General features: G+C 32.4%; 1 protein-coding gene across 1 annotated transcript; it reads right to left on the bottom strand.

Annotated features, from left to right (window-relative positions):
* Nucleotides 1-4,512: 4,512 nt before the first annotated feature.
* Nucleotides 4,513-10,589, bottom strand: LOC131075966 (guard cell S-type anion channel SLAC1). Its single transcript, XM_058012968.2, has 4 exons — nt 10,028-10,589; nt 7,174-7,947; nt 5,645-5,676; nt 4,513-5,186 (listed from the first exon to the last, which is right to left on the bottom strand). Exons 1-4 carry the CDS (start codon nt 10,577-10,579, stop codon nt 4,823-4,825), a joined length of 1,722 nt encoding a protein of 573 aa, XP_057868951.2. The 5' UTR covers nt 10,580-10,589; the 3' UTR covers nt 4,513-4,822.
* Nucleotides 10,590-19,730: the final 9,141 nt, after the last annotated feature.

Genomic DNA, 19,730 nt, shown 5'->3' with positions numbered 1-19,730 from the left:
TCTCTTGTCATAGTAGTCACACTTCAGATCTCATCAATAGTAGCTACCTTATGTTTTTAAGTAGGAGGCAATGATCTTAGCACCTTAGCAACAATTTCATCTTCTTCAATGGTTCCACTGGCACATTTGATACCTAGGACAAGTTCATTCACCCTAGCCATGAAGGAGTTTATGTTCTCATCTTCTCCCATCTTCAGCATCTCATACTTCCCTTTCAAGCTCTGCAACTTAGCAACTTTGACTTGCTTGTCTCCTTCATACAAGGTCTCAAGATTCTCCTAGATCTCATGTGCAGTCTAAAGTCCCATTACATTAGTCATCTCAGAATCAGTCAGGGCACTCAACAACACTTCCTTAGCTCTAATGTAATGTTCGGCTTCATTGATCTCCCAACAGTAACCAGTCCATTTTGAAGAAAAGAATAGGCATTCTTTGTAATCTTCTAGTAATCCTCTCCAAGACATCTCAAGTGCACCTCCATGTGGTTCTTCCATATAACATAGTTACTTCCATCGAATCTTAGACTTTCCTTCTTAAAAATAACACTTCCACTTTCAATTGCCATCGCGGATCACCTCAAGCGGTCAAGCTTCTTCTAGAGGATCTAGCTCTAATACCAATTGTTGGCAACAACAATGAAGGAAAATTGAGAGGGGGGAGGGTGAATCAGTTTTCACCAGATTATCAAACTTAACCTTAAATGCAAATCTAATAAACTGCAATAACAATAAAGATAAGCAAATTGACACGAAAACACACAACATCAATATTTTGACATAGAAAACCCGGTTAAGGGAAAAACCATTGTGGGAACCTAGCCACAATTAGATGATACTCTGTAGTAGAATGTGAAAATATTACAATGGAGAATGCACATGCATTCAGACACACTACCTAGAGCTCACTGCTCAAAATAAGATGACCCAGAAGGCTACAACCCTTAGGGAAGGTTTACTACCTTACAATAATGATCAGACTACAATCTGGATTACATGAACTGCAAATATAACATCTCCTTATGCCTGATGATAGTTCTGGTTAAGTACATTTGTCTTCCTTGCAAAACTCCAATCTCTGCTCAAACACAACGTCGAAAGATGTATTCGCTTGTTTGCACCTTTTCAAATCTCTAATAATGCAGACACGACACGGATACACAATTTATATGACTTCATCACCTATATATACAATTCATCAACCTTGACAACAAGGTCAACTAAACCCTCAACTCACAATTACAAAATTACATCACACGATACAAAGATCGACCACTAGACCAATATAATAATATACATGATATACCATGGACTTAAATCAAATTCTCAAACACGCAACACCACCAAAAATTATGCCAAGATCAACTGCAACACGCTACACCACCAAGAATACCGCATAACACAAAGAATATCACCGGATTAAAAAAATCACCAATATTGCGCACAATGATCAATGCGGACCACCAAAACAAATAGGACACAATTAGGAAACACCAACAAGCACATTTGAACCATCCGCAATAGCTACACCAACATCACTTATCAAATCTTCATAGATCAACATCTGAAACTCAAGAACACTCAAACAACAACAACTCGGACTAGAAAGATTGCTTGCGAACCACCAAATCACGAACCTTCTGAAATGTAGATACACATGAACATCCCAAACAATCTCCCAAAATCATAACTCAAGATCTGATCACACTGGAATATACTGGAGGAAATATCGAACTCTGCAAAGCACTGATCAAAAAAACCAAACTGCAAACCGGATCATATGATATGATCAATTAAGCTTCTGGATCACTGAAATCAATACAGAAGGATGTAATGATACAAGAAATACTCCATAAACCAAACCATGATCTCAATAAACCAATTTGCAACCACCGGAGCAATAAATCATAGGAATATGTTGACATCAATGACAACAACATATCCCTGCAGCAACAATGTCCAACAAGTTAACCCTCATTTTTCCACATATTACATTTTTGGTGAACTTGACATGTCTTATGTTTGCATAAAATTCTAGTTTTCAATTTCAGGTTTGATTTGTATGCATTTCATTAACTCACATTTGCAATTATTTCTAGAATATATTATTTGTACACTTATATTACATACATTTAGAGGTCTAATTCACAAAAACCCTAAACATTTTGATGAATTTGACTTGTGCATTGCATAATTTTTTTATTTATATGCTCAAATCTATTTTTTATTGCATATCATTTTCAATTTTATAAGCATTCATTGTTCAAATATATCATTTATATAGTGTTTTTTGCTTAATTAAGTGGTTAATTGATCATTCTATTGGGGAAATGCATTGTTTAATCATTACTTTTTTCTTTATCAATTGTATGAGAGTCATTGTGAGTATAAATCTATGTCATTAGCTTTGCCCTCTTTATGTATGAGTTTCATGACCCTTTTCCCTGAATCCAATATCCCAGTGGGAAGAAGTTATAGACTTTTTGGCTTCCCAAAGTTTAAATACCAAGGGTATTGAGCTTGAGTTGACTAACTAATTCCATGAGAACTTGGGTGAATCCTCTATTCCTACACAAAAAATACCTAACATTATGGAGAACCATTCCCCTCATGATTCTCATGATAAGGATGACTCTTTAACTTGAGTGACTATTGACCAATTGGGAAGCTTGATCATGATTTGGATAAACTTCAACAATGGATGAGTTAAAAACACTTGGTTGGAGAGGCAATCCCCTTGATTGAGGGTTTGAGGAGAATGATTCAAAGTGATGAACAAGGTATGAATGTGTTGTGTAGTATTGCTCATATTGTGGACAATAACATGTTATGCCAATGAAAAGTTGTGTAGAAGTCCTCGGTTTTTCAATTCCTACAAATCAAGATGAGCATTTCATCCGTACATCTTTTCCTAATGTGCCTATATATGCATCTTCTATCATGGATACCTCCACACAAAATGTTAATGCTACATATGTTAGTCATGGGGGGGATCCTATCAACCAATACTCTTATATACCTCCTTCTGTTAACCTTCCATTTGTTTCCCAACTATCTCCATTACCCACTTACCATAATGTTCCACCTACCTATTCCAATGTTCCACCTTACTCCAATGTTCTACCTACTTATCATAATGTTACACCTCCATCACAATCCAATATGTCCAACTCCAATTCATCTATCGAAGCCACTATAAACGATTTGGCCTAAAGTGTTTCATCATTGCAACAACAATTGGCTTCCATAACCCAATCCAAATTCAATGTTCTTACATGTAATACCGTTAGCCGACTTTTCAATGATGTCATTCGTATCCTTGTCCAACAATACATGGATGTTCCCCATTTGGAGACATATAATGGAAAAGGTGACCCCCAAACTCGTTCAAACATTTCAAACTTTGTGTAGTGATTTCTCGCATGATCGTAGACTCATGGAAAAACTATTCATCTATACATTAAGAGATGGAGCTTTGCAATGGTTTTTTTTCTTTGCTTCCTCCTTCAGTTGATTCTTTTCATAAATTGTCTAATGCATTTGTGCAACATTTTCAAACTATATTGGTCCTCAAATCACTTTAACTGATTCAAATCACTTTAACTGGTTTGATGCATTGTAAGCAAGGAGTTAAAGAAAAGTTGACTGATTTCATTGGTAGATAAAAACATTTTCATTCACAAATTGCTTATATTGTGCCTGATGGCAATGTTCAAAGATTTTTCATTAATAATTTGCAAAAGGATATTAAATATAAACTTTTGTTTTCTAATTATGTTTCTTTCACACATTTATGCACAATGCTTCATAATTAGCAGCTTCAAGTGAATCAATTTGAATCTTCTTCAGCAATGGCTCTGGTTGATAAGAATGAAGAAGATCATCAATTCTTTCAAACTTTTCAAAAACAAAACAAGAATAGCCTTAGTTAACAATAACCTTGAGTTTACTATCAATAATTTCTTTAAACTATAGTTCTAATTGTTGAAGATTATGAATCATATCTAAATGATGCTTGTTGGCAATCAAAATGAATGCAATTGAATGTATTTAAATATAGATACGTAGCAACTAATTATGCAAACATGTATTTGGCTAGCCCAAAACACTAGTGGAATGGGTAGGAGAGTCAAATTTGAGTTTGATTTTCGAAAATTGAAGTGTCAAATCTGTAAATATAGGATCAATCCCACATCCATGGAACTGAAATGGGATAATGAAATAACCAAAAGTATATGTCCATGATAAAAATTTGATAACTATATGTGTAGTAAATGTGCTTTGTACAGAAAAATATATTAAAAAATATATAAGATGTATATAAATGTGTCGAAACCTGTAAATAAGTATAAATAAACACTAAGAAAATAAGTTCAAATTCACACAAAATTATATTAAGTATGCATATATTAAGTCATTCTCTCAAAATGAATACAAAACTAAACGAGAAATAACACAAACATAGAAATTTCTTCATCACCATGGAACATGAGACATATAAGCAATACCTAGTTGACAATAACCTTATACCATCAATAATTTCTTTATAGTATAGTTCTGATTATTGAAGATAGACGGGATTTGGTAATAAAAATGTTACAGGTCCCAGAAATATTGCTTTATATTTGACCCATTCCTCTCCTTGCTTCAGAACATAAGAGTACCATATAAGGCACTTCTGTAACTGCTTGTGTCTGTATCGTGTAATCTGTTGTTTTTCCCATAGGAAAATTTGATGAAGCACTTGAAACATGTAATGATAGCGTATAACTGATTTGCTTTCTATTGATGTTAGATATATCTTTGGGAAGTTTGGTTGGGAACTCTCAGTTCCAGCTAAATAATCTGGCTTGCTGTTTTTTTATGCCTGATCTCAGTAATTCCATGCTGCGCTTAATTGGAGCTGTATGATGTTCCAGGTCAATGCTAGCAGGTTTTTCCTTCTTGTTCTTATGCTTGATGCGCTTATGAGTGATTGCAATGGCCAAGTCATTTGGAAATAGAGAGTGCCAAACTAATGCATGTAACAAGGTTGTCACAAATAGAGTTGAGACTGTTGTAGAAGATATCAAGGAGAGAACTATTGCCAGGCCTCTGGTGAAAGTGGTGTCTACTGTGTTTGAATATCTAATTGTAGCTATGGATGCTGCAGTCATTGGAAATGTGTATGCCCACCAGGCCACAGAAAACCTGCAAAACTATAAACCCTCATTACAGTATCCTTAAAAATGTATTGAAATTGGCTGCTTAGTTAAAAAAAAGTACGTAGTAATCATACAATAAGTTTAGACGGCACATTTTAAGTTTTGATCTATTTAAAGGATTCATCTAAAATCGCATTAGCTTTTTCAGTATAGTTCATCTATAATGTGATTTCATATGAGCCATCTAAACAAGTCAATACTTAGAGTGTGCTGTTTAAGCCAAAATATAGGATCATTGTTTGTTTTTCAAAGTTTTAGACATTGAAATAACAAACAATGTGGAATTATTTTCTATTGTGTAATGGTTATCTTTATGTAGAAGTGTATGAGTCCTTTCAAGATTTCATTTTTATCAATATCAAAAACAAGTAATGTAAAACATATTTAGTTATGATAATTTAAAATTATAAATTCAAAATGAACAATTGAGAGATTGAACCATACCTGAATCCTCTGAAAAAATTGACTCGAACCACCTGTATCAATACAATAATGATCATCATTAAGGACAAGATTAAGTAACAAAGGCTTGAAAGCTTCACAAATTTGTCAAAATTTTGGAGAAAATTATATAGTTTTTTGTAAGAAATTACTTTTGATTAAGATAAAATGTGATTTTGAAAAAGATGCAGACCCTTGTATAAGAAGGAAGAAAAAGCACTGAAGTTCAACAAAACAATCAAGGATAACCATAAGAAACCAGCAGCACAACAGCTACAAAACAACAACAAAAAATATATCCAATAAAAAGACAAAAGAAATCCTAAGAAATAACTAATCCAGCATAAGAATGAATTGAAGCCAAATTGTTCTAAAGATCTTTGAATAAACTTAACCAATGTATCCTTATTACCAAATTCCTTTGACGCAGCATATTTTCTATTTAAATGTCAAACAGTTGCATACTTAAACAACTTATATAATTACAAGTCAGTTGATACTTAAACAACCCTATATAATTACAAGTCAGTTGTTTTATTTCAATTGGTAAAAATTTACTTTTAACTCTTAATCATAATGACATTGATATTAAGGAATAAAAATCATTCACTGTTTAAACATTAAATCTCTTTTATTTTGAAAAATAAAATATAAAAAAGATTTAAAAAATATAAACTGAAATATCCACAATAACCTTTTAAATAGTTTGTTGAAAAAGATTTAAGCTGTAAAAATCTAATTTTGATTTCCATAAGATTTGTTTTGCATCAACATTTTGGATCACATTCCGTGAGAGATGGAGGAAAAAAAATCCTGATGATGAATGATTTTTCGTCCTCTAGTTCTCTATTATCTTATGATGGATTACGCTCATCATGAACTGTGATCCACAATCTTTTCTCCTCCAACTTTCTATTATCCTGATGATAGATCATGAAGTGTGATCCGCAATCTTTCCTGCTCCAGCTTTCTATTATCCTGATGATAGATCATGAAGTGTGATCCACAATTTTTCCTGCTCCATCTATTATCTTGATGATGGATCATGGAGTGTGATCCACAATCTTTTCCACTCTAGTTCTCTACTATTCTGATGATAGATCATGGAATATAATCTAAAATGTTGATGCATTCCCGGGCTCTGTTCCAAAAGTTGGACTACTTAATTGAGATGGATAGGGTTGGTTAATGTTTGTGCTTGGTATTCCTTATGTTTCTGAATAAATTTTACCCCTTTTCAGTGTAAATCTTATACAATTGAATCCAATAATAATGTACATTAATTATTATAGACTATAAAAATCTTGACACTTTGACAAAAAATATAATCTTCAATCCTGAACTCTCAAACAAATAAATTTTTAACTTATCTAAATTGATATAAAAACCTTCCAAACAAAACAAAAGAAAAAACTGATCTGAAACATCCATATTAACCTACTATATAGTTTTCTTAAAAAAAAAAAATTTGAACTTTGGAAATCTGAAGTTTTTTAAACCTTTAACAATGATATGAGTAACAGAATTATTACCAGTGATGCATAAAGAAAAATGGCAATGAAATATGCCAGCCTGGAAACGCTGTCAAATTTGCCATGGATTTTCTCCCACGCCACGCTTGCTGTGCAGGGCGCCGCAATGAAAAGAAAGAAGACCGGATGGAGCTCCTGAGGCAGGGCTTCGCTTGTTGGCAGTCTCTGATAAAGAGTGACAAACAACACAGTATAATGGCTTACTCCAATAGACCAGAAAAACATTGCATGCTCCTTCCAACCCACTTGGGCAGCTAAAAGAGCCCCTACAAAGTTCCCAACTATTGATAAATGTGATGAAGGATTGGCCACTTTGGATAGCCTCCTTTTCCCACCAGAAAGCCATTGCCCATATATCTTGAGCTCCAATGCAAACACAGGGCTCATGAAGATGCACCACAGAGCTGGGTGAACCTCTTCTGAGATGGATTGAGGTAACCCAATCGTCAAAAACATGCAGACAATCCATGGAGCAAAGAAGAAATTCACTCTTACTGGATGATAGTACTCCCTTCTCACTGCCTCCAAATAAAATATGCATTTCAGTGTATATGTGAACAAGATTACAATGAGAGCAGTTAGGCTTAAACACCAGAGGGCCATGTTGATGCGAAGTGCTGCTACATGGAGGAAGTGGAGCCATGGAATTTTAGCAAGGTTCTTCCACAGTATCGCCTGGCTGCTCAGCCCCAAACAGATTCCAAAACTTCCAATGGGAAATCTCAGAAGAAATGGCCATTTTTCATCTAGAGGAAGCAAGATGTCTTCATAGTCCTGAGGCACACCAAAATATCAAATTGTTATACATGACTGTACAACTTGTAAAGGGTCCCTTGTCTAAACTTTTTCATGAACTAGACTGACAGAGTTGTGGATGTTTTAAAGATAAACAATGTTAGGTTGTTTTATCAGTGAATTGTTTGAGTCAAATTTATTGATCTATCAGTAGAAATTTATATGAAGTTTAATAATCAAATGGACAATAGTAAATTTACATCAAATTTTCATTAAAAAAAATTAGCAAATAAAGATTCTATTTTTATTAGTCATACAAAATCTTTGACTATTGAATTAGGTGATGTTCAAGAATAGTTCATGTATCCATCTCATATAAGTATGAATGGTCCACTTAACACTCATTGCATATAGGTAATGTTCATAGGAATGTAACTTACAAGTCAAATTTATTGATCTATATTTGATTTCAGTCCAAAACATGGCAAATAGCTTTCCTATTTTTAGTAGTCAAAATTTTCCTTTGACTATTGAACTAGGTGATGTTTAAGAATAGCCCATGTACTTATCTCCTATGAACATGAATAGTCCACTTAGAACTCATTGCATATAGGCAATGTTCATAGAGATGCTTTATGAGTCAAAATCATTGATCTATATTTCATTTCAATAAAAAAGAGGCAAATAATTGTCCTATTTTTATTGGCCAAAATTTACCTTTGACTATTGAACTAAGTGATATCTCTTATAAGCATAAATGGTCCACTTAGCACTTGTTGCATATAGATAATATTCATAGGAGTGCAGTTTATGAGCCAAACTCATTGAATAGTATCTCATTTCATTCAAAAAGTGTCAAAGCGTTGTCCTATTTTAATAGGACAAAATTTACCTTTGACTATTGAACTAGGTGATGTTTAAGAATAGCTCGTGGACCCAACTCTCACTAGTATGAGTGATCCTTAGCACTCATTGCATCATAGTAATGTTCACAAGGTTGTAGTTTTTTGAGTCAAACTGATAGATCCATATTTCACTTAAATTAAAAAATATGGTAAATAGTTGTCATATTTTTATTGGCCAAAATTTACTTTTGACCATTGAATTAATTGATGTTTAAGAACAACCCATGAACTCATCTGTCATGAGCATGAATAGTCCACTTATCACTTATTGCATCTATGTAATGTTAACAAGGGTTAAGTATCAAAACTTTCTAAGAATTCGCATGTCTCAATACTACTATAATTCAAATTATTTAACCTTTAAATTTTTACATACATCGAATACTGAAAAAACAAATAAATAATACATGCATTTATTTAATTACTCTGTTTTTTTCTTTTTTCTCCTATTTAAGATGAAGATACGAAGTTATTAAAAGAATATTTCAAATCAGATTACTTAGTTTTTTCAATTTTATAATAGTCCTAAACTGAGCAGTGACGAAATTAAAAAATCCAACACTGTAACTGCATTTTAATCTAATAGTTGTGATTTGTTTATTATTCGGATTGTTTTAGATCAAACGTTTATATAATTAAACATATATTAAAATTAAATTTAGAAGAAAAAAATATTCATTAAAAAATCTACTCATTATATTAATTGTTTATATAACATCTAAATATCTTAATATAGTATTGACAATTAAATACAATGTGTCAACATTTTAAATCTTTCTAAAAATGACAGCCAATAGATCATGTTATCAGATTTCTATAATTTATAAGGTTGTGGCTGTTGTTTTTGGATTCAATTGTGTGAACTTTTTTGAATCAACATTTTGGACCACACTCCCTCATCCATCATCAGGATGATAGAGAGCTCAAGGATTTTAGCATCTCCTTAAGGTCTCTATCAACCTGATGATAGATCACCAAAAATCCTTGACTTCTCTAACATCCTGATGATAGATCATGTAATATGATCCGAAACATTGATACAAAAATTTCATACATCAAATTCAAAAATAACAACAACCAACAATTACTTATTATTTCAAACATTACATTTTCTAAACAAACAATCAACCTTGTTATGACAAGCATATGAAGAAGTAAATAAGCTACAAATGTCATAGACAACAAGCAAACCAGTGATGAGCTGAGAGTAGGACCTTTAAAACATCAAGCTCTGGACCCTTCAAGGCATCAAAGTATCTCCCAGCCGGAATTTGTCCATTGGAGAGCTGAGGACAGTTATCTGCAAGCTCAGATTCCTGGGCATTTGGTGTCTGTCCCTGCATAGGAGAGTTCTGTCTATGGGTTCTAAACATGGAGTAATTCTCCTTAGACATGCTATAACTTCTGGGCAAAGAAGAACTGGGCTCCAAGTCAGTTTCCCTCTTTATGATGGAGAAAGCTGTCCCAAGAGACATATGCCTGTTCAGCTTCTTCTGCTTCTGCCTCTGCCTGCCTTTCCCATTCAATCTCTGCCCTGTTTCACCCTTCCCCTTCTCTATTCCAAAACTCTCCTTCCCTCCACAAGGAGAAGGAGTATGAGTATGAGTATGATTATGATTACCTCTCATATCTTCTGATCCACAAACTTTCTCACCACCCTCTATCCTAACTTCACCATTTTTTGCCACTCTCTCCTCTGCACAATTTGACCCACCTTCTGGATCTATAGATATGGAGAGAGATTTGCAGTTTTTGTTATTGTCCATTGTTATATAATGGTACAATTGTACTTTCTGATTCTCTTGGGTGTCTCCTATATATAGCAGGCCATGTTTGTTGAATCACGAGAGACCAAAATATAAGTATTGACAGAGACTCTGTCACGGGTGGTGATTTTTAATCACAGGTTTCAGGGTGCTGCTGTTACCTCACATTTTGTGAAAAAGGAATGCTTGTAACTGTGAAATCTTAGTCAATGCACGGCATTTATTAGTTGTGAACAAGAATTCGTGTGGCTAGGCTAGATCTTTACATTTTTTTATCACGGATGTTTTTGCAGTCAGATACATTTTTTATTTTTGAGGAGTGCTGGAGTTTTTCATCCAATACCGAGTTTTTTGGCTAATGAGAATAATGTAATTATTTCTGGATTAGATTGTGTAGAGATTTTTCATCGTTTCATATCACATTCCGTGATCCATCATCAGATTGATAATTGAAAATTAGATGGATAATTGATTGTAATTGAAGATGGTTTTGAGTGCTCAGAGATCTGTAAGAGAAGTTGATCATGGCTCTAAAGTTCTCTCACATTATAAAAACAATCATCAGACCAACTCTTATAAAGGAATGAAAAATTATGTAACGTTATGAAAGCTGAGGATGATAAGATGTTGTTATTTAATGAGTACAGGGAGATTTATGAGGTAAATTATATTAAATTTATTTATATTTTGGTCTTTAAATAAATATAATTTTAAGTTTGGAAGATTCTTTTATAGTCCTCATACTTGTAGAAGGCATCTAACTGTGCTACAAAATGAGGCATATATACCTTACCTCCTATGAGATTTGAACTTGTGAACTCTCTTTCAAGAGCACGAGTTCTCCTCTGCTAGGTCAAATCAGGCTGTAAAACACCTAAACAAACAAGTAGACAAAGACAGATAGATGAATAATGGACATGCATAATTCTTATGAAGGAAGGAAAATTTATGTAGACAATGCTACAAGTTGATTATGATTCACGTTATTTTTTATCCAAAGATGAATGACAATATATTGTCACATCATCAACATGAGGGGATGTCTGAAATAAACAAGACTATATCAAATTCATTTTTATTTTTTTGAATAAATAAACTTAAAGTTCAAAATTATGTGTGTATGTATGAATATATGTTCAAGTCTTGTGAAGAAACGAAAAGTTATATAGTCTTACATTGCCACATGTTGATTATGATTCACATTACTTTTTACATAAAGGCCAGCGTGACAATATATTGTTGGTCAACAAACACAAGAAATTTATGAAATAAAGAATACTATGTCAAATTCATTTATATTTGTTTTGTAAATAAATAAAATTAAGTCTCACAAAAAAAAAAAGACTCTTATGAAAGAATGGAAAGTTATATAATCTTACATTGTCACATGTTGACAATATGTTGGTAGTCGACCAATTCATCACGAGGTGACCAAGAGTGATTTGAATTATTTTGTCAATTTAGAGGCATACAATTTTTTTTTTGGCAAACTCTGTGAAAGAGAGTTGTGTGCCCTTGAATCTATCCCATTTGGGCAAACTCTTAAATGAGAGTTGTATGCCTGGAATCTATCCAATTTGGGCAAACTCTGTAAAAGAGAGTTGTATGCTTGAGCCTGTACTGCTTAAATTTAAGCAGCTAGAGTGTTCCCATGTAAAATTTTAATTAAGGGAAAAGGATAAATTGAAATCTTTCGCTATTTTAGTGAAGGAGCAACTGCTTAAAAAATGAAAATAAGCTTTGAAAAAAAGAGGGGGCTAGAAATAAGCAGTGGCTGCTTATTGAAAAAAAAGACACATGACTTCACCATATTTTTTTTGCTCTCCTGTTTACTTGCCTAAAATTTTGCTTATGAATTTATTGTAAAACATATTATCAATAATTTCATTTACAAAAGATTGCATAAAAATAAGCAGGCATTTGACTATCCATGGGGCCACCTGCTCCACAAATTGCTCCTTAAAATGTTGAGCAGTAGCTGCTAGCCAAAATAAGCTAAGCAATAGCATGGGGACATGCCCTAACTCTGTAACTCCATAACTCTCCAACTCCTTGCAATTGGATTCAAATTGGGCTTATTTATAAGCTTTCAAAGAAGCTGAACAACCACTACATTTATGTCCTCATTGGAAGTCGAAAAGACAATCCAGTATTGAAAGGTTATTACATTTATATGAGAACAAAAATTAATTAAAGATTAAAATATTTAATTCTCTACTTATTTTTTATCAAAGAGGAAAATTTATATTGTAAAATAAACAAGGCAACATTATATGCCTCTTGCTAAGCTATAAAATAAATGAATTACAATTTATAGGTCTTTGAGAAGCAACTCTTGCATGTAATCAACATCAACAAAGTACAAACTTTTCATCATGTTCAAGAATAAAAAATATAATGGTAGAAAATTTAAAGATTAAGTTTCCCACATAGAGACTTGTACACTCAATGCATCACTAGTTGAGCAAAGAGAGTTAATGTAGTATTTAGTACTAGAAAAATGTGAATGTATTGCTATATATTTAGGGTAGGGGATAATTTTATTAATAGTTTTCTTAAGTATTAGGAGTAAGACAAGGGAAGGTAGTGGGGTTTAATCTAGGGATGAGAAGTTAGATAAACAAAAGAACAAATTTAAATTTATCTTTCACTCTTTCAAGTAGTCTTCATGAGGATTCGTGAGGATACAAATGTTAAATTTTTTTATAATTTTTATGTAGGGTGCACAAACAAATTATGTTAAAGCATAATTTTAGCTATTATATTTATGTAGGGTGCACAAATCAATTCTATTAAAGCATAATTTTAATTAGAAGATCACATTTAATGTTAATGGTATTAAAAAATATTTATAGGGCTTTAATTTATTTATTTTGATAGGTAATGGGCCAAAGCCGATAAGGTGTACATACCCTACCCCCTTGTGGAATTTGAACTTGTGATCTCTCTTTCAAGAGCACAAGTTCTCCACCACTAGGCCAACTCAGGTTGTACTTTATAGGGCTTTAATTATAAGGTTTAGATGATATAAATATATTTGTATATTATAAAAAATATTTAATTAATTATTATAAATAATTATATTCAATATTAGAATTTATTGAATAAATCATAAAATCTTATGAAATGGATTGATAATGTTTCAAATAGATGTGACTCTACTTTTCACCTCGTAGTGTCATAAATTGTTTACTTCAACCATTTCACGCTCTAGTTGGCACCTACTTTAGTATAATTTCTCCTAGATCATTTTAAGCCTATGTATGCTCTTTGCTACCCTAAAAATCCATCATTAATCTTGCAGTTAATTTGTAATCAAATGGAAACATTAGGACTAGATCTTATCTCACGAGCCCCAACATTTGTTTTTACGTTTTGGAGAGCCCATTTTGGGTGGACCGAGGCACTCAAGTCCAAGTAGTCTCGACAAAATCTCTTAAAGAAGTGGTTACTTCGAGTGTTGACCTTTGCATTTTGTAATCTGATCTTGATATTTGCATTTGATCCTTATTTGTTGGCCTATACTTGAAATAATCTTGTGTTCCCTATACAAAGAACATCTTATATCACTCATAAGGTTTACATTCTCCTACATTCTTTAGCAAGCATGTCAATCCAATTCAAATCAAGAGTGTAGTTAAATTACTAAGCAACAAATTACAACAACTTTGTATGGATTCATGTTTCTCATTGATGATTATCATCATGTTATTGCACTAACACTTGCAAGAATCTCAAAAGAGCATTGTATCACCACCTTTATGTGGAGTTCCTTGAGAGGGTTCCATACCTAAGGTAATATTGTCATTTTAACATTTACATTTACTTAACCTTTGTCTCTATGAAGGTAACATCTCTTTTCATCATCATTATTGTTGTGGAGTTGAGAACACCAAAATGAGGTTTGAATTAGGAAAGCCCCTATACAACACAACCCTTTTTCCCATTTTATATGTGTGTAGGTTTAGATGTGATTACAAGATAGCTACAAATGAGTAGAGAAGACAATGATAGACTTTGAAAAAACAAAAAACCTTGGACTAGAGCACCCGATGCTCGTGTCCTACTATTTTGAGCCATATTTTTGGGAAATAGTTCTACAGAGCTTCTAGATTGCATTTTTGGCCATCTTTTGAAACCTTTATCACTTCTAGACTAGGGTGCCTATCTATTATGTTTGGCATAGTCAACTCTAGATTTTTGCGTCAGGTTCTTCTCTATATCTCCTTTTTAGATTTGAACCTTCTTCTATATTTTTGTTTTGTATTATTTGTATTCTACCAATCTTGCTTAATTTAGCCTTTTTTAGCCTAGTTCATTACACACTCTATAGTAGAAGTGTGAGTCCAAGACAAGGTGGCTCTTTTTTGTGGGCAACAAGCCAAGCCTACTCACACCTCTAAAGTAGTATAATTAAAAGGAATTGGTCCTAGGTTAATGCAAATGTTAGTCTAGGATCACTTTTCCTATTTACATTTTGGTGAACTCGACTTAGCTTACACTTATAGTTCTTCTAATTCATTCACATTACATTCAATTTTACTTGCTTGGATTTGATTTGATTTATTGATTAGATAGTTTCATTGATTAGACATTTATATTACGCATGTGGCATGTGTTACAACTTAGAAAGCAAACTTGTTTCATTGAATATCTCATCGTATGCTCAATCAATTGATTAACTGATTAGACATCATAAAAATGACATTTTAAAATGTTTTCATTTTTCCAAAAAAACAACAAGGTGATGCCATGAACCCCATTTCATGTTGTCAAATTAGGAATTATATGACATCTTTTTGCCAACTTATCTTTGCACTTTTTTTTATTAGTTCTACATTGAAACTTTTCATAAATTTTATAGTCACCTAGCTACTCTTATATCACTCTATTCCTCTCCTAAAATTCCTCCTACCAATGAGGGCATTTTAGTGCAAGAGGATGATATCATTAGCACTTTTTTCAATGCTCTCCCTTCTAGAGATGAAGCATTGATGAATCATGCTTGTACATCTCCGAAAAAATTTCCTACTCATGAGGATATTTTGGTGCAAGAAGTTGATATCATCAACACTTTTCTTAATGTCACTTTACCTCCTATTCATTCAAAATATATCCCTTTTAGAGATGAAGCATTGATGAATCATGTGTGTCCTTCTCCTAAATTTTGTCCTACTCATGAAGATATTTTGGTGCAAGAGGATGATATCATTAGTCCTTTTCTCAATTCTCTCCCTTCTAGAGATGAATAATTTTTTAATAAGGATCTCAATTAAATTCTATACAATACAATTTATGTTTTCGGTCATAAAAGTGAAATTGTGAAACTACCAATTGTTGTGCATATTTTCCAAGATGTTCCCCGACCTCAAATTAAGCCTATTATTACTATTCGAATAATTTGAAACCCCTAACCACAAAATAAACCAATGATTGTTGTCTAAGGTGTTAAAAACCCATTTCGACCCATTGATTATTTTCTAAAATATGCAAAACAGCTTACTCAAAACAATAAACTTCATCAAAATGTGTAACAAACACCTCACTATCATGCAATTGATCACACATATAGCACTTGTAACAATAAACAAGCTCCAAATATTTTCCTCCTTTACAACATTTTCTTCCTCCACCCCTCATCTTTCACAACATGTTGGTAAAGAGTATGATCTTGTTGAACAACTTCATGCTACTCTAGCTAAGATCTCACTTTGAGACTTGATACATACTTCGCTTACATATCACAAAATGCTTCAACATGTCTTATAGAGGGTAGTTATCCCACCTTCTACTAGACCAAACGATGTAGTATGCTTGTTAGATTGTATGTATGCAACAAGTTTGGACATTAACTTCTCACAACATGAGCTACCTTCCCTGAAATTTCAACAATAATGTGATCCTCTTATGATTTTGATCATCATTAATTGACATGGAATAAAGCATACTCTAATTGATAATGGATGAGGCCTTAATGTTTGTAGCATAGACCTCTTACATAAGATCAATGTATATATATCTCTCATTCAACCTAATAATACTTCTATTCATGACTTTGATAATTTTGGTAGATAATAGTTAGGGATAATCACACTAATAGCTATGGTAGGACCCATGATTTTTTCTAGCGCTCTTTCACATCATGCTTGATGTTCTTTCATACAATCTTCTTCTATCTAGACTGTGGATTCATGCTATGCAAGAAAGTTTGTCTACTTTTCATCACACAATAATTTAATTCATACATGACAATAAACTATACATAATAGAAGCTCATAAAAATATACAGAGTCTTTTACAAACGAAGGATCTAAATCTCCTCTTAACTATATTGTTCCATCTGCAACCAACGTAGACATATCATTTTGTATTGGTAGTTCTCAATTACCTAAGGATTCCTTCTTATACAAAATAATTTGGGCTCATTAGACTATGCATCGTCCTTTGTTGGAAAAAAACAAAGTCTCACAATCTACACCTAAGGTCTTGAACAAATATGTTGTTTCATTTGTGTGTAAGCTACTTCTAAATTTGTTCCGACTTTTCCTTCTAATACATGTCTTGATTATGATTGGAGCTCTTTAGATTTTTCCCCACATAGATCAGTTGAATCTTTTTCATCCTAACATCTCAACACTCAATATTTAAGGATTTGCATTCTTGCAAAAGAATCTATTCTTCTCATATTACTTATTCGACAACTGATTTGGAGTCTACACATAATGGGGTTGGTTTAAAAAATCTTTCTAAACATGGACATAAGGGAAATCATTTATGAAGTATACAATAATATATCAAATTTATTTCTATTTCTATTTTTAAATAAATAAAAGTCCAACATTCAATTTGTATGAAGGAACAAAAAGTTATACAACCTTGCATTGCCACATGTTGATTATGATTTACATTATTTTTAACCAAAAGGTGAGAGTGAAAATATATTGGTAATGGACCGATCGGTGGAGATTTATAAAGTAAACAATACAATACCAAATTCATTTATATATATATTTTAATAAATTAAATTAAGTCCAACATACTATATGTATCTGAAAAATAATTAAGATTAATATTTAAAATATTTCATCATGATATTTATATAAAATATTTTAGTTTGCATATGTATTTTTTCTTACAATCTAATAGATTAATAATATAATATTTTAATATATATTATCCACTTAAAAAAATTATATTCAATGACAATTATACTAGTTTATACATATTAAAATAGAAGTTTTAAAAATGTGATTGTTTGAGACACTTAAACTTCACCATAAAAAATGATTTAAAAATATTTTCTACATTAAATTTTGACCTTAGACCTATTGACTAATTCATTATAATTCATTTTTTCTTATTTTAGGATAAAGTTGTCACTAAATCCCCTACTTTGACTTTCCATCTCCACACACACACACACACACTCACAATGTTGAGAGATATCTTTTTCAAGGCACCTGCTTTTTAATCAATTTCTGGCACAAAAGTGCAATAGTCACCACAAGGAGCATGTCTCCCAAAGTATATGTGTGTGTATGTACACACATACAAATATAGATATAGATATAGATATAGATATAGATATAGATATAGATATAGATATGTGTATATATGTATATATGTTAGTAGTATTCATCGTGCAACATGTACAACATTAAATTCATTAGGGTTAAGGTTAGGGTTTGGTAGGGGTTGGGGTTACAAATAGGGTCATGGTTAGTGTTTGGGTTATGATTAGAGATAAAAATAGAGTTATGGTTAGAGTTACAACTAGAGTTTAGGTTGGGGATGTATAGCTTTCTATATCCACTTGTGGTTCGGTGCCAACCTAATAGCTTTTATGTAATACAAGGATTAATCATCTAAATATAAGTAATTATTTGTAGAATATTAGCTACATTTAACTTTTCAAACCCAGGGGCATCAAACTTGAAATGGGTATGCATTTTATGTGCATCATGATTATACCTAGGTTGTTATCCTATGTCAACAAAAAGATTGTAGTAAAGAAAAACGTAGAAAAGTAATTGCTTAAGATTACAATGACTGATAATGAAATGTTGTAGAAAGAACAAGTACAATGAAAGTATTACATGACAAAAAAGGTAATTATAATAGAATCTTTTATAACTAACACTTACACTATCTTTATGAAGGGAACAACATGACTACAGGATAATAGTAATAGCTAGAATACTAATTTTATAGCTACATGAAATCTAATATTGAATTGAAGATATCAAAATAAAAATGCATAATGAGAACTTCAAGTTGAATTACCTCAAGTGGGGCCTGATGCAGAGGAAGGATTGCAATTCAAACATATACACAAAGATCCATATTGATCTCATCAATGCAATCTAGATGCATCCTAGGTGCTCATTCCTAGACTCCATACCACTAGGTCTATTAGGAACATACTCAAGTTGTCATTATTACCCAATACCATTCAATATTAACTTACTAATCCTTTTCCCATGCATTTGGTAACCTTTCAAAACACCACTGTCAATTAAGCAACTCAAACTATGCACTAACACACCTAACTCCCATTGCTAAGGGCTGAAAATTGTCTCTTTTTAGGCCTAACGGTAGCACATTCTTCAACTTTTTTTAATTCCATATATGATCAGGCTTGCACAAGCCTTATACAATGCATTGAGAGTTTGTCCTACCAATGTTTCCATTGAACAAACCAAAACAAAACATTATTAACACCAAACCCTCTTTAAACTAGATTTTTAAACTATCACACTCTAATTTGAAAATAACATTCATTAATAATCCACACAAACAAATGAATCAAGAGATCTCATTTTGGATTATTTTTGGTAGAGTTGGTATAGATATTTCCACAAGGTTTCATCAATTTTCAACCATGTAAACTCATTTATGAATTAATTTTACTTGTTGAAAACCTTAGTTTTTGAACAGGCCTGCACTCACCAAAAATTGCATAACTCATTCAAAATTTAATGAAATTTTCTCAAAACAAAAGCATATTAAGCTAGACTCATTTGTTCAACTTTTCCTTTTTTTTTTATGCCTATACTGTACTGTACATGGTCGTACCATCAAAAACTCGGACTAAAAAATAGTAAAAACTGGAAAATGCAATCCCATTTCATGTCAAAATTAACTTTTCATT

The sequence above is a fragment of the Cryptomeria japonica genome, chromosome 9 (genome assembly GCF_030272615.1).
Source record: "Cryptomeria japonica chromosome 9, Sugi_1.0, whole genome shotgun sequence".
Classification (NCBI taxonomy): Eukaryota; Viridiplantae; Streptophyta; class Pinopsida; order Cupressales; family Cupressaceae; genus Cryptomeria; species Cryptomeria japonica.
This window is presented reverse-complemented; position numbering and strand designations above follow the sequence as displayed.